The following is a 16,857-nucleotide window of genomic DNA, read 5'->3' on the forward strand; positions in this document are numbered from 1 at the left end:
ATAGAGTACGAGATCCGCTGTACACACCCCCCTCTCGCTCCAAAATCTGGTACTGTGGCAGTTTTAGTATAAAATGCCCTCAAGTCTAATCAAATTAAATTACAGATATATTTAAGTGAATGACAGATAACAGTTTTGTATTAGTGACAATAAACGTTACAGATATACAATATCATTCAATTGTTACTATTTGAAACATGATAATGACTAGTTAAATTGTTACTGTAACTAGTGGACTAGTTCTAAATATGTATGACTAGTTCTACGACTATTTCCTCTAATTTCCGATATGTAAAACTGAATGCTTACTGGTCAAATCTCACAATCAATATAAGCAATTTCTAAAAGGACAAAAATCTTTTCTCTCTGTTCCTCACATTTTTCAATATAAATATGGCACAGGGCAGTCAGAAAAAAATTCAAACTTCTGTTACTATTAAAATCAAAATATCCACATGTGCCACGTACATGTCTGCTACCATAGGTTTCATAATATAATTTCCTAAAAGTTCTGACCAAATAAATAAATAAATAACAGTTTTTCTAAATCAATATAAAATGTTATCCTAAAAGTAATAATACAAACAATTAATAATTTCCAAAAATCGTGGTGCATGTTGTAGACTCAATAGGCAATTCAGAGGGGTCAATATAATTATTTTATTTGAGAGTGTGGCACATTATACTTCTTCTTCTTCTTCTATACCACTTATCCTTCTTCAGGGTCAAGGGGAACCTGGAGCCTATCCCAAGGAGCATCGGGCACAAGGCGGAGTACACCCTGGACAGGGTGCCAATCCATCGCAGAGCACAATCACATACACAGTCACACACCCATTCATACACTACGGACACTTTGGACATGCCAATCAGCCTACCATGCATGTCTTTGGATTGGGGGAGGAAACCGGAGTACCCAAGAGGAGACCCCCGCCACATTGGGAGAACATGTAGTCTCCGCACACACAGGGCTACTGTGGGAATCGAACCCCCGACCCTGGAGGTGTGAGGTGAACCTGGCACATTATAGTATATAACATTAATATTCATGTCCAGCATTGAACCAGAGTTGGCTCTGCATTAAAGATGAGAAAGAAATTATTTCTGTCAATCTGTCATATTTCCATTATATCAGATTTTTATGTGATACATAGTCTATACTATCAATGTGGAGTTATTCCACAGTGTGATTATGCCCTACCTCAGAATCCTTCCATGCTTTTACTAACAATTATGCCTTAAGACTCTTTTATTATGCTGAATATGTCTGAGAAAATCTGCAGGTGTGATTATATCTCTTAATCTGCTTACCCATTTCAGTGACACTTTACAGCCTGTTAACTTTCTCTCAATGAGAAGGGAAAAAAACAGTGCCTGAGAAATTATATGTTGAAAGAAATATTAAAAAGCAGCTGATTTGGGGGCTGGCAGTGTAATTATCCACGTGGGATATTGTAATAAGCCATCAGTTTTTACTGTATAGATGTTACATATGTACACAAAGAATGGCATTAGGTTTTACTATTAGTCCTTTTTAGTATACCTAAACTATTTCTGAAGTGAAGGAAAGACTATGAGTTGTGATATTCTCATGCTATTAACTAGCAACGAGTTAAGCTGGTGTTAAGAGTTGACCTTAAGAAAGAAAGGTGCCGTTAAATCAGAACTACACACGCTGAAATTTTATGTGCTAATGTTACAGAGGTAAAACACTGATATAGGCCAAAATGGCTCTTATTACACATACATGGGTGAGTTACTATTTATAATGCTTTTCTGTTTATTTAGTAAAAGCTGACACTGTTTTTTTTTTTTAACACCTTCAGAGACCTCCCCCTCTCCATTTTGCATATGCATACTTTATCTTTCTAGGCTGGTCTTATAAATATGCCTACAATACAATAGCTGCAACCATTTATGTACACCACCTGCAGTTGCAGAGATCTAAAACTACAACTAAAACTATTGTATAGATTTTTCTTTAAGTCAAACTTGTGAACATGCTGCCCATGGTTAAGGCATTTCCATAATAATAGTTGCCCCAATGACAAATTAACCTGCTGCATAATTTATTTGGAAGACCTTTAGCTGAAATAAATAAACAAATATACAATGTGCCATTGTCAAGCAAACAATTATTTCTGCTGTACTGACTCCATACTTCATAACTAACAAAGTATACAAGTTGAAATGCAATCATAATGAAATTCATTTACATAATATCAAACATCTTTTCAAACTCTCGGTTCGGTTCGCAGAAGTAACCACTCATAAGGACACACCATTGGACCATTGTTTTCCAAAACAGTGTCTCCACTCAATATGCCACTCACAAGCAAAAATACCAATACTGGAAATGATATTTGTGCACAGTAAGCTTGATTACTTACAATGTGCAGCTGTCCAATTCCGTGCTCCTATACTTACTGTTGTATTACATTCATCCAGTCATCTTATCACACTGGCACTGATGTTAAAAAAAATGGGGGGGGGGGGGGGGGGGGGGGTTTAAACTTAAAAAAGGCACCTTTTTTTTTTTTTTGCTCAATTAGAAGTGGAAGAAGCTAATCAAATTTACACTTGAAGTTAAAAACAGTCCACAGATAAATGTAATGTTTTGCTTTTTATTTAAGTAAAAAAAAAAAAGCCCCAAAGCATTCAATTACTATTAGAAGCCAAGAAATCAATTTTTTTCAATATTAGTCTTTAACTCAAAAATAAGGATTTGGGGCAAGCTCTGTATCTTTTCTTATGACGTCATTTATATGTACTTGAACAAAAGCGATTGGGGTACTGGTTGTGGAATTCATACAAATACATAAAAATTAGACTGGATATTTTAAACATAGTTAACAAATACTCTGTTTGATTTGGAAGTCAGGTAGCCAAGAAATATTTGTGTTGACATTTATAACATCTAGAAGATTCAAAAGAAAATGTAAGACCTATTACCACAGAATACTAATTATTAATGTGCAGTTATACTCTGGTACATCTTCTAAAATGATAAATAGCCGTAACAAAGTACAAAGTTTGTACTTTGATCTAATAACTTAAGTCATTTTCAAAGTGATAGATGGGATGTATGCTGTTCCTTTTATCCTGAATGATGTTCTGCCGATTTGGCAAATACAATTCTCCCAAATGCCCTTTGTACATTTGATAAATAAAGAGGTTAAAATTGCATTCAAATAACTGAATGCATTTCATTGGTATACTAAATTTACAAGTCATTTCATCCTGCAGAAATATAGAATAAAGTACAGCAAAGTAAAATATTGCTCAGTTTTGAATAAAATATTGTTCATACAGAAGATCCAAAGCCCTCCCAAAACAGAGAACTATGGACCGCTGAAAGATGACACAGAACCACTGTATATGGAGTTGGCATTGACACGTGCTATGAAGAGCTCCGATCTCCTTCCACCCAGTACTCCTCTGTCTGCATCTCTGTGAGGCGTGAGACTGTACGTTGGAAAGCAAACACCTCTTCCTCACCGGTGAAGATTGACAGTGAACTGCCAGCATCCTGTAGTGTACAAAAACCCAATTGTACAACAGCATGAATGAGTAGGGTAAGAAATACCTTCAAGACAAACTGCTCACTTGTGCTCTCAATTTCCGTGTATATAGCCATAATTTAAGTTCTGTGTGGTGTTTATAAGATAAGAAACATATCACCCTTTTTAAGCCCAGGTCATCTATTAAAATGTTCCGCTCATCATCATGGTGTCCTTCATTCACAAACAGATTCTCTAAAGGCACCTCAGCTTGTAACACCACTCGTACCTGTAAAAACATTGAATTAATCTATAAAAGGTTTATTTTAGAATTTCATTTGGAGAAATAAGGCCAGGACAGATGATTTGGCTGTTTACCTTGTGGTCATAGAATGCATCAATGAGCGTGATAAAGCGCCTGGCCTGGGTCTTCTTATTCAAAGTGAGTAAAGGAATATTGCGAATGAACACCGTGTCAAACCCCGTCGAGATTTCTAAGTAATCACTGGCTCCTAAAGGCTAAAAATCAATACAAACTAGTTTAGTACTTTTCTTTCATGGCAATTAGTGAATGATTAACAAAGAGCGCAAAGTCACCCTATCACACAGCTCCTCGAATGTGCAGTCTACAATGGTCCCACAAGCTTTATTCAGAGTCACTGTCCTGCCTTGCACCTTCAGAGATCTGGGACGGGTTACTACAGGAGAAAAAGTTGTATATAAACAAACAAACAAACAAACAAACATGCATGCATACATACATACATACCTGTTATTTTGAACTCAAAAGATTAAAAAACAACCGAAAGTTAACACTGCTTATTCAAGCTGACTGAGAAAGACTTGAATTAGAGTTAGCCTAGAACTGGACAAAACTTTATTGCTATTTGACAAATATAAGCTGATGTTCCATATCAATATATCCCACTTATAGGGAGGGGTTAGACTAAAAAAAATAAAATAAAAAACCCATTGAAATTTCAAAAGTAAAATGTACTAGACCCTTCTAGTGCTACCTTAAACCTCATATGTGACACCTATTTGCAATAAACAATGCAAAATAAAAAATAAAATCTCATTTGACTCACTCATTATCTAGTGGACAAAAATGAGAACTTCAACAAGCACTAACAGGCCCATTTATGCATGAACCAAGCTGCCCCATGTTTGCTCTATGAATGTTATGAATGGTTCGTTTATCAGTAGGGGTGGAGCAGCAGATAGGACAGTTAAAGATATTATCTCTTCTGTGCTCTTCTCTGTATCAAAGTTATACAGAGTTACCACAGTGGAATTTCTTTTAAAAAATCAATTTGAAATGGGTTAAGTTGTTAAAATTAAATATTTTTAACACAGTCCACAGTTTTTAGTCTTTTTTGCTAGAAAGTTACTGATTAGTAAGTTTGATCTACACTGTTATATAGCTAGTTATGCGGTTAATCTGTCACTGTAGTACAATTATCAGCAACCTGAAAATCATAATTGCTCCAATTGCTTATAAAATTATAATGTTTGATTTCACTAAAGCTGTGATTGAACAATTTGCACACATGAAAGACAAAGTGAACTACATTTCATACAAATCAGGCAATCTAAACAGGAAGGTGGCTGTGATGAGTCATAAGTTAGGCTCAGGGAGCTGTTATAGATTGACTTTTGGTTAGGCTACTCATCTGTGCTAGGGGCAATGTGTTTTCGACTAGACTACCTCTTATTTTATTTTCATTGAAAATTGGTGTACATAAATAGTGTCTTCAATAAAGCATTCTTGACCCTCATCTACCCATTATGGGGTTGCTCTAAAAATGTATTAGATAGTAGCCTATAGCAATAATTTAGTGAGGCAGCCTATCGACTCAGTTTTTTGTCATTATGTAATATCGTCCTGCCACACCAAAATCTAAGGTTATAAGCCACTCCTGGATATAATGATATCTATGCCTTGATAAATTGTGCCATAATACACTTTTCTCAGATCTTGGATCAAATTCTGATTGAATTGTGCAATTTTTAAAATGTAATTATTAATTTTGCCCCTTTTGAGTTTTACATCGTATATTTATGCAGATATTAAATGTCACCTTTGTAACAGTTTATATATATTATATACAATGGTACTACTGTTTATCAGCAGATTGATGGCAAACCTAAAATTGTGATACATATTTTGTATTGTAGAAATGTCTTCAAGCATTGTGATATGACATTATCATCATATTGCCCACCCCTAATTTAGACATCCTAAAGATCACTTCTATTGATTTTCAATTATATGGTTAAAAAAAAAATAATAATTCACATCAGAAACTTACTATCATTCTGCTTGAATGCCATTTCATCAAAGAGCTTATCCAAAGTTGCATCTACATTGTCTTCACTTGAGCTAAGTAACAAAAAACAAGTTGTTTAGCATTCAGAATTAAAAATAAAAATAAGGTGTTGCATGTGGAAAGTATATTGATTTGGTCTACTGAAGAATTATTCCTAAATTCCTGAAATTTGATTAATTGAAATTTGTCAGCTCATCAATTTTATACAGTCATGTGAAAAAATAAGTACACCCCATAGAAATTGTTGGCTTTTTTTTGATATATTAGAACAAGCAATCTTATCATGTTTGAAACAGTGCATATTAATAAAGTTGATATAATTGAACCAAACCACAAGGAAAATTGGCACTTTTTTAATTATTTCTTCAACAGAAATACCAATAAATGTGATATTCTTCTGTGGAAAAAGTAAGCACACCCTTGTCCTCAGAAGCTAGTACTGACCCCTTTAGCAGAAATAACTTCTTGTAGGCATTTTGCATAATCCACCAGGCCTGCTGGAATTTTTGACCACTCCTCCCTAGTGTGCTTAGGATCATTATCCTGTTGAATGGTCCACTTTCGGTTCAACTTCAAATTTCGGACAGATGCCCTCACATTATCTTCAAGGACTCTTTGATATGATGCAGAATTCATAGTTGAATCAATCAATGCAAGCTGTTCAGTCCCTGAGGAAGCGAAGCAACCCCAAACCATAACGTTTCCACCACCATTCTTCACTGTTGGTATGAGGTGCTTCTCCAAAAAAGCTGTCTTTGTGCCAAACATGTCTGGTGTTACTGTGACCAAACAACTATATCTTTGATTCTTCTGTCCAGAGCACATTATTCCAAAAGGTTTATGCTTATATGCTCTTTGGCAAACTGTAGTCTTGCTTTAATGTTCTTTTTAGACAGCAAAGGCTTTTTCCTCGCATGCCTTCCATGTAGGTCAAATTTGTGCAATCTCTTTCAGATTGTAGAAGCATGCACTTTGACACCAACAGCTGCAAGACTTACTAGCAGATCCTGTGATGAAATTTTGGGTTTTTTGGAGACCTTGCTGGGACAGACAGTCCTGGAATATTGGCAGTCATTTGAAATCAGTGCCATTTGTAGCCGATTTCCTTTACAGTGGAATGATGCATTTCAAATAATTTGGAGATCTTTTTAAATCCCTTGCCAGACTCATAGGCATCCACAACCTTTTTTCTGAAGGCTTTATAGAACTCTTTAATCTTGGCATGATGACACCACACACCTCAACAACAAAGGGAACACCAGACACTAATATGAGAGGGGTATAAATAAGACAGGCTCCACCTGCACTCCCTAAACAGGTTCTAATCACTGGCACCCAATCTTGAACACCTGATTCTAATTTTATGGATTTGAAGGTACGATAAATGTAGGGGTGTACTTACTTCTCCCCATGTGACTGATCTGTTTTTTGTTAAGTGAAATTGAAAAAATTACTACTTAAAATGTCAACTTTATGCATCATTTGATAGAGTGTATCAACTATATTAATAGGCACCGTTTCAAGGAGGATCAAATGTTTACTTGTCCATATGTTTCAAAAAAAGCCAACAATTTCAATGGAGTTTACTTATTTTTTCACATGACTGTACTGTAATTTTAGTCCTAAATTCAATAGATTGATTTTCGAGGCATTGCTTGGTTTCTTACAGGTAGAAGAGCTTTCCGGCTGCAGGTCGATTTCTTTTGCGGTAGTCTATTCCAGAGTCAAGACGAAGTATTTTGCAGTACTCCTATTGAAAAAAATGAGACATAAAATTACCCAAAATGTTCAAAAAGACCTGTAGCTAATGTTATTCAGATATTCAACCCAGGAACGGTCTAATATGCTAAAGTGTGTTGATTACAGTGCTTTGGCTCCTTCTTGTCATACAAATCTGATCAAATTAGCCTGCCAACTAGTATTCATATTGGAACCAGGATCTTAGCAACCATGAAGCAACCCAAATTTGTTACTAGAATAAAATAAATAAATAAATAAAAATTACTGGATGCACACTTACCTTAAGCACAGCAATGAAGGGCACAAAGTTCACTCTCTGTAATCCATTCTTGTACAAATCTGTAAAACAGACTTTGTGCTCAGTACAACTTAAGATGTTTTTCCTTGATATGTGTGAGCAGTGGCTGTTGCTAAATTTTCTCCACAAAGCTGATTAACACACTTGCATGTGAGGCCAAATTCTGAAGTCTTTGTATAGACATATATTTTTAGACTTTGTTCCTTGCTTTGCTTCTTACCATCTGGAGGTCTGTTGGACGTGGCTACAACTACAACACCATGGATAAAGAGGTTTTCAAAGAGCTGCTTGAGAATCATGGCATCTGCAATGTCTGTGACCTATTTGATACAGAAAATCAATCAAGCTTGCTATATATCATTACAGAACAGGAAAGCTATAAAGTGTTGTTTGTACAAAGCTTATAGTTGCCATTACATATGAGTAAAAGAGCTTGGTTAATTTTGTTTACCTGAAACTCATCAAAGCATAGCAGGGACGCCTCCTCACTGATTTCCTCTGCAACTGGGGCAATAGGATCATAGGCCTTTGCCATTTTCCCTGCCTTTCTCTTTGGCATACTCTGTTTAAGACGATGGATTCCTATTAAATGAAAACCAAATATTTAAATACTGTAAAACAGTACAATTCAACAAAAGGCTTAACATAACACCACAAAAAGAACCATTTCCATTATTGCTGAAAGAAAGTCTAGATATTTTGAACACAATGGCATTTTAAAGGAAGTACACTTACTTTTGTGCACATCCAACATAAATCCATGGAAGTGGACCCTCTTTTTCTTTGTGATGTCTACATGATCATAAAACATGTCCATCACCATGGTTTTCCCAGTACCTGCAATACAAACATTCAGTGGTTCTTTACTATTAAAGAACATGATCCCTGAATGATTGATTGTTTATAATTTAACACCATGCCAGCTACTATGACTATTTTCATGGTGAGCAACAGGTTAAAATGTAAGGAAAATTTACAAAATGTTTTGTAAAGTTTATCTCTGATTTAAAAAAAAAAAATTAATTAAAAACTAAATCTACATGATCCCTGAATCAAAATAATCCTGACTTCGTACAGTGCAGTAGAAAGACTACACAGCAAGTAGTAGACTGTACTACTAAGAAGCTGCTGCAGCTTGTGTTAGAGCAGCTCACAACTTACCTACATCACCAAAGATGTAACAACCTTTTGGTGGCTTTTGTCTGGAGAAAAACTAAACAAAAATAAACATGTGATCAATCAGGAAGTTATAGGGTGCACGAAGCAACCTCTTTAAATCCAGGATTATCTGAAATAGGGCTGCTTAAATTAGTCAGACAGGTCACTTCAGGCTCCATCCATTCCTCTAACAAAATCTAGATCTGAAATGTTTTCACCAGTTCAAGCAAAGCTGAAGCAATCGAGGCTCCTGAGCATTCACACTATTTCACCAGCCCTGACAACTGATTGAATCAATAGCTAGTTCTAAAGGTAGTCTATAGTTTTTCTTGCCAGCATTCTGTCATTTTAACTGCTCATTTCCTTGTTTTATAGCCAAAACACTTCACTATGGTTTACAGCAGCCACAACAGGCTTACAAAAGAAGAAACAATAAATCAAGATATTCGCTAACTCTTGAAATAAAAGATGCAGGTTCATTGCTATATCCTTTGAGGTTCTTCTGCATCAGATCTAGTTCCTGAAGAACAGATCTTTGCTGTTGGTCATCTTGTAGTACTCCACGCTGAATGAGACAGTTGTAGTGTTCGAGAGGTCCGCTGAAACTGCTGCTCGGAGTGTGTGTTGCAATGGGGTCTTCAATGGAGTGAGACAGTACACTTGATGCAAATCCTGGGATTGAGAAGAGAGGCAGTTTAAACACAGCAGTAGGTTTGGAATGTACGCAGGAAAACAAATCACTTTTACTAGCTGAGACAGTCCAGTGAATTTATGTTGTTTTTATTTGGAGTTTTTGCAACTAGGTAGACCAAGGACATAAAATACTTGAATTAAACCAACAACACCTGAAATAATTTGCAACATTATTATGACAGAACTCAATTATATTTATCTGCTAAAGAACTGTGTGCTAAACCAGCCCACTTAACTTAGTTACATTTTCACAGCAGAATGGCAAAGGTACAATATTATATCTCTAACCATTTGATTAAATTAGATCTAGCTAGACAATAAACTCATTCTAAAAATTAAACCAGTCAGGTCTTGGTTCCTTTAAAATGTCTGTTTGTACAGCCTACTCAGTGCAAAGTGCTTATTAAATTCTCAATGAGAATTATCATTAATCAACATTTGGAATGTTTACAAGCAAATTAAACCTCCTGTTTATGATGACAGTGGGGCAGGTTTTCCTAAATCCTGCTCATGGAGTAGTCTTGCAGCACACCTTTTAGTCCAAATCTCTATTGATCCTTTACAACACTAGATAGGGTAGAGAAGCCATTACGGTAATATATATCTCTGGATGTTATATAGAGTGAGTCGGGTTAGTGCTTTCACTTCTTCCCATACACAGATAACTTAATTAATTAAACATTTAATGGTTTACAGAGAGGTGTCAAAGTAGAGACAGAAGCTTAAAAAAAAAGTTTAGGTCGATGGAAACACAAAGATATACGGTTGTTTCTAAATCCCGGCTAGCTAGCCAGTAAGCTAACTAAGTGTTTACTGAATCTTTCTTATGGCTGTCATGAAATGTACGACGACTGAGTTTCAATAACTCACCTCGCTTGGTGGTGTTATCAACGTATGGACATACTAAGGCCCGTAATAGATGCTTTTTCTTTAAAATTAACCGAACACTGACAGCCACCAAGGACGCTTTACCGGCTGCCATTTTGGCATTCAAGATAGGAAAACTTTATTCACAGTGTATAAACACGTGACCCGTACTATTTGGGGCGTGGTCTCTCGCTCTCTTTTTTCTCTCGCTCTCACTCACTCTCTCAGACACAGACATACAGAGCAAATGTTAATACGGAAGCTTAGACATTATTTCAATGGTAAAACACAGTGAGCTCAAGATGCCATGACAAACAGTGGGTCTGTTGCCATGACAACAGTGATGCTTAACGGCATCAAGCAGTTATTACACATTTACAGTGTTGTGATATACGTGTTGCTTGGAGATTCAACGTTACAGAGAAACCACATTTGCTCCAAGGACATCTCTTAAGACATCTCTGCCTAGGATCAATTACACAGTGTGTTTATTTATTCCATGCGGGGTAAGAGGATGCATGCTGTTTTTTCACACCACTAGCTATTGCACTCTGCATTGAACAATTGTAGGCCTTAACTTTTGTGACACGCCAGAGATCTGTCTACATCAGGCCTCTTCATGGACATTTACCAGATAACCGGGCTTTCACAGGAGTCTGGTGGTGGTGGCTGTTTAATGCAGAATCTTGATGAAATCTCTGAGATGGTTATTCATCTGTGTCTGCGTAGCCTTGGCAAAGGAGCTGCCCCCCACCCAACTGCTGAATACATTAATCTAATGAGATGTCTGCAGTCTGTGTGCTATGCAGCAGAGTAATTCAAGTATCCTACAGACACTATAGAGAAAAGGAGGAGAAAATGCACACGGAGGAGAAGTACCTTTAGCTAAATAGGGTCTTGGGCAACTTAATAATAAAACATTACCTAGGAGGTAAGGGTAAAGAAAGCAGACAGCATACAGATGAACAATGACTGCTAGGGCTTAATGAAAATGATATGTGATGTAATTTTGTTTAGTCATTTTACATTTTGGACAATTAATTCATACAATCCTGTTTTCTTATATTCCTGCGATAAAAATCACAGATGTTTATAAAAGGACCTGAAACCTGTATTATTTTTGAAAGCATGCTGTCTCTGTTAAAAAAAATTATGGAAGAACATTGTGTTTGATCATTGCCTTTTGTCTTTTCTAAGTTCTCTGAGTGTTCTTGTGGCTTCAATACTCTATTATTACATAGTAAATGTCAGAATTACAAATTTCAGAGCATACCCTTTTTTTCAGACAGTGTTTAAATCAATCTAGCAAAAATAGTAATCTGACTTGCACTTAAGGTGGAAACACCAAGGGCCTGAAATTAATACACTTGAATGATGAGTCTTCATATGAGAACTCATATTATATATGACACACTTGGTATCAAAGTATGTATCTGGTTTTCTTTTTTAAAAAGTCACTTACTAAGTTTCTCTTAGACTATATATTCATCACATGAACAGTAATGTGCAAAACTTTTAGGTACTATTTTTTTTAGTACAAACTTTGTTCTAGATTTTTTTATTTTATGACTTCTATATTATCAAGTCAGTACAAAAACATTTTAGATTCCCAAACATTAGTTTTCTAGCACAAAATTAAATGTTACAAAAAATGTTTGTATGTCAGTACAGAAAACAGCATATTACGTAATAGGCCACTTTTTAGACAAAAAAACACAATGAAGGCTGCTGGGTTTTGTTGCAAAAATAAGAAGCAATTGCGACAGTCAAAGTCTCCAGAAGAACCGTGTCTGGTTCTGCAAGAACTTACAGCTCATTTCCTTATAATACTGGACTAATTATACAGACTACTATTTTTATTTTTATTTTTTTTGTCACACTAAACTGTTGCTGCTATTTACGGTATTGTTTTAAAATGTAGAAACATTTCATTTCATCTTTGCGCTACAGCATTTCTTTGCATGTGACTAAAACTTTTGCACAGTACTATACATCTACTTTTATGGCTTTCATATCTATGTATATTATACAGTATATGTCAATGCAATAAGCATAAATGACATTAATTATGCAACAACAATATTGAAATTTGTTAAGATGAATTACTTACTGCTAATTAATATGATTCATTAAGACCAATTCCTTTTATGTCAGTAATTACAGATCAATAAATGAATGAAATACTCTTAAAAGATTAATTTTATGTAAGACAGCTAATGATATTAAGAATAGTTAAATTGTTGGACAAAATGCTGCACTGTATTAACCATTTAATGATCAAAATTTGAAGCAAGCAAATCACTGTATCAATAGTGCTTTTTGTGTTCACACATAATGGTTTAAAATTTAGCATCAAAATCCACTGCTAATTCCAGCTAAGGAAATAATGAAGATTTGTGTGCAGTCAGTACTTTTCTTTCTGCTGAATAGAGTATGGTTCTATCTGTCTCTTTGTGACCATTTAAGTAACCAGTGGGTAATGTGGTTTAGCCATTCCCATTATGGCTACTCTGTGATTCTGCCTTATTAATTCATCCTATCAATGTATATCCTCCTTTGGGTATTTCTCATTCCATGAGTTATCCAGCAACACATTTCCCAGTAGTGAGTAGGTCACTGCTCTAGTCTTTCTCAGTCTAACTGTTAGGAAAGCAACTTCTCATAAATAATGTTACAAACATGAGGGAAAACTACTGATTAGTATTAAAACTACCGATACTGAATATCCAGTCATCATATTTTATGGACTCATCCTAAATCATATTTAGGATTTTGGCCAGTGAGTGTTTGTTTTTTTTAACCCAGTGAGAGTTTTTTATTTATATTTTTTACATGAAGTCTGCAAAAGATTACGATTAATCAAGAATATTCAGGATCCATCCATCCATTTTCTGTACCGCTTATCCTTACCAGGTCGTAGGCAACCTGGAACCTGTCCCAGGGGGCATGGGGCACAAGTAGGGGTACACCCTGGACAGGGTGCCAGTCCATCGCAGGGCACAATCACACACCCCTTCATACACTACAGACATTTTTTGGAAGTCAATCAGCCTACAATGCATGTCTTTGGACTGGGGGAGGAAACCAGAGTACTGGGAGGAAACCCCTGAAGCACAGGGAGACATGCAAACTCTGCATACACAGGGCCATGGCAGGAATTGAACCCTCAACCCTGGAGGTTTGAGGCAAACGTGCTAACCACTAAGCCGCCGTGCTCCCCAGAATGTTTATTATTTTCTTAATTACCTTTCATTTTAATTTAGTAAACTATACTTTTTGTTTTACCTATACTAATTTAAACTATACTTTTTGTTTTATGATGACATGATCACGCAAGACCCGAAGCTGCAGCAACTGTGACCCAGACTAAAGGTTTAATGAAAATCTGATGAATATTTCCTTTGCTGGCATGACTTTTCCTATTATGGGAATCGTTACAGCAAATCAGCACAAATTTATTCTGACTGATCACCTTAATCCTGTAATAAAACATTATTATCCTTATACAACTGGTCTATATCAGGATGACAATGTCCCAATCTACTTAACATGTGGGTTCACTGAACGGTTTGATGAGTATGAAAATGATGTAAATCACATGTTATGGCCTTCACATTTGCCAAATCTTAACCCAATTGAAACCCTATGTGATATTTTGGGCTGATGCGTTAGACAGTGCTTCCCATCATCATCATTATTAAAACACCAACTCAGTACATTTCCAGATACAGTATCTCACAAAAGTGAGTACACCCCTCACATTTTTGTAAACATTTGATTATATCTTTTCATGTGACAACACTGAAGAAATGACACTTTGCTACAATGTAAAGTAGTGAGTGTACAACTTGTATAACTGTAAATTTGCTGTCCCCTCAAAATAACTCAACACACAGCCATTAATGTCTAAACCGCTGGCAACAAAAGTGAGAACACCCCTAAGTGAAAATGTCCAAATTGGGCCCAAAGTCAATATTTTGTGTGGCCACCATTATTTTCCAGTACTGCCTTAACCCTCTTTGGCATGGAGTTCACCAGAGCTTCACAGGTTGCCACTGGAGTCCTCTTCCACTCCTCAATGATGACATCATGTAGCTGGTGGATGTTAGAGACCTTGTGCTCCTCCACCTTCCGTTTGAGGATACCCCACAAATGCTCAATAGGGTTTTGGTCTGGAGACATGCTTGGCCAGTCCATCACCTTCACCCTCAGCTTCTTTAGCAAGGCAGTGGTCTTCTTGGAGGTGTGTTTGGGGTTGTTATCATGCTGGATTACTGCCATACTGATCATGCTCTGTTCTGAGTGCAACCAGTCCTGTTAAACCGCTGTATGGTCTTGGCCACCGTGCTGCAGCTCAGTGTCAGGGTCTTGGCAATCTTCTTATAGCCTAGGCCATTTTTATGTAGAGCAGCAATTCTTTTTTCAGATCCTCAGGGAGTTCTTTGCCATGAGGTGCCATGTTGAACTTCCAGTGACCAGAATGAGGGAGTGTGAGAGCGATGAGACCAAATTTAACACACCTGCTCCCCATTCACACCTGAGACCTTGTAACACTAACAAGTCACATGACACCGGGAAGGGAAAATGGCTAATTGGGCCCAATTTGGACATTTTCACTTAGGGGTGTACTCACTTTTGTTGCCAGCGGTTTAGACGTGTGGCTGTGTGTTGAGTTATCTTGAGGGGACAGCAAATTTACACTGTTACACAAGCTGGACACTCACTACTTTACATTGTAGCAAAATGTTGTTTCTTCAGTGTTGTCACATTAAAAGATATAATCAAATATTTACAAAAATGTGAGGGGTGTACTCACTTTTTTGAGATACTGTATATAGTCCAGTCACTTGGAAACAGAAGTTTATTTGAGTAACATAATCACTAAACACACTACTTTTTTTTCAAATACACTAAAACAGTAATTATATATACAGTAATATTACATACAGTAATTGTAGATCTAGTAAAAACTGAGCATAGTAAACATAGTACCCAGAATACAGGAAACAGGAGATTTCAGACTGGACTGTCATCAAATTAATGAAATTCACTTCACAACCATTTTGAATATTACCTAGTTCAATTCAGTTACTAATTACTATACAATTATAGTTTATATTACAATTAATATAATACAATTATATTATGTACAACACATCAAACCTTGAGGTAGATGGGCTACAATAGTTCAGAGGCTATAGTGGGCACACTCACCAAAACTGTACAGTTCCAGATTAGAAAATGACCAGTGATGTTTTTCCAATCTTCAACTGTTTGATATGTTGTGTATTCTGAGATGCTTTTCTGCTCACCATGCTTGTAAAGAGTAGTTATTTGAGTTATTATAGTCTTTCTGTCAGCTAGAACTGGTCTCCCATGACCTCACCCATCAACAAGGTGTTTTTGCCCAGTGAACTACTGTTCAGTGTATGTGTTTGCTCAAGAGATTGATGTGTATGAACATACCAGGACATCAGCAATTTCTGAAATACTCAAACCAGCCCATGGTCAAAGTTATTGAAATTAAATTTTTCGCTATTCTGATGTTTGATATGAACATTGACTGAAGCTCTTGCAATGTATATGCATCATTTTATGAATTGTTTTCCTGCCACATGATTGGCTGAATATTTGTACACTTGCTCAGTTATGCAATTATCTAATCAGCCAATCAAATGGCAGCAACACAATGCATAAAATCATGCAGATACAAGTCAAGGGCTTCAGGTAATGTCCATATCAAACATCAGAATTGGGAAAAAGTGTGATCTCTATGACTTTAACCATGGCATGGATGTTGGTACCAGTTTGAATATTTCAGAAGCTACTGATCTCTTGGGGTTTTCACAGCAGTCAACAACCGTCTCTAGAGTTTATACAGAATGGTGCAAAAAAAACAAAAACAACAACAAAAAAACATTGAGTGAGAGACAGTTCTGTGTGTCGAAACGCCTTGTTGATAAGAAAAATGGTCAGATTGGTTTGAGTTGCCAGGAAGGACATGATAACTTATATAATCATTCTTTACAACTGTGGTGAGCAGAAAAGCATCTCAGCATGCACAAAACATTGACCCATGAGGTGGATGAGCTATAACAGATGACCACAGTGGGTTTCACTTCTGTCAGCCAAACAGTAAAAGATTAGGGGAATAAATTACCTGGTCTTTTTCCAGTCATCAACTGTCCAGTTTGGGTGTGTCTGTGCCCATGATAGCCTCAGATTCTTGTCCTGGCTGACAGGAGTGGAACCCAGTGTGGTTTTCTGCGGT

General features: G+C 36.4%; 1 protein-coding gene across 1 annotated transcript; it reads right to left on the reverse strand.

Annotated features, from left to right (window-relative positions):
• Positions 1-2,052: 2,052 nt before the first annotated feature.
• afg1la (AFG1 like ATPase a) lies at positions 2,053-10,742 on the reverse strand. The gene is made up of 13 exons (XM_017476068.3): positions 10,590-10,742; positions 9,481-9,698; positions 9,030-9,081; positions 8,604-8,705; positions 8,320-8,450; positions 8,089-8,188; positions 7,851-7,909; positions 7,498-7,580; positions 5,813-5,883; positions 4,098-4,198; positions 3,879-4,019; positions 3,682-3,789; positions 2,053-3,529 (listed from the first exon to the last, which is right to left on the reverse strand). Exons 1-13 carry the CDS (start codon positions 10,699-10,701, stop codon positions 3,401-3,403), a joined length of 1,407 nt encoding a protein of 468 aa, XP_017331557.1. The 5' UTR covers positions 10,702-10,742; the 3' UTR covers positions 2,053-3,400.
• Positions 10,743-16,857: the final 6,115 nt, after the last annotated feature.

This window comes from Ictalurus punctatus, chromosome 9, assembly GCF_001660625.3.
Source record: "Ictalurus punctatus breed USDA103 chromosome 9, Coco_2.0, whole genome shotgun sequence".
Classification (NCBI taxonomy): domain Eukaryota; kingdom Metazoa; phylum Chordata; class Actinopteri; order Siluriformes; family Ictaluridae; genus Ictalurus; species Ictalurus punctatus.

Excerpts from the sequence above, each read along its gene's own strand:
- afg1la (XM_017476068.3), bottom strand. The coding sequence starts at position 10,701 with ATGGCAGCCGGTAAAGCGTCCTTGGTGGCTGTCAGTGTTCGGTTAATT. Across the intron at positions 7,910-8,088 it reads GTCCAACAGACCTCCAGATG|ATTTGTACAAGAATGGATTA; the intron begins GTAAGAAGCAAA and ends TCTGTTTTACAG. Across the intron at positions 5,884-7,497 it reads GCCGGAAAGCTCTTCTACCT|CTCAAGTGAAGACAATGTAG; the intron begins GTAAGAAACCAA and ends TTTGTTACTTAG.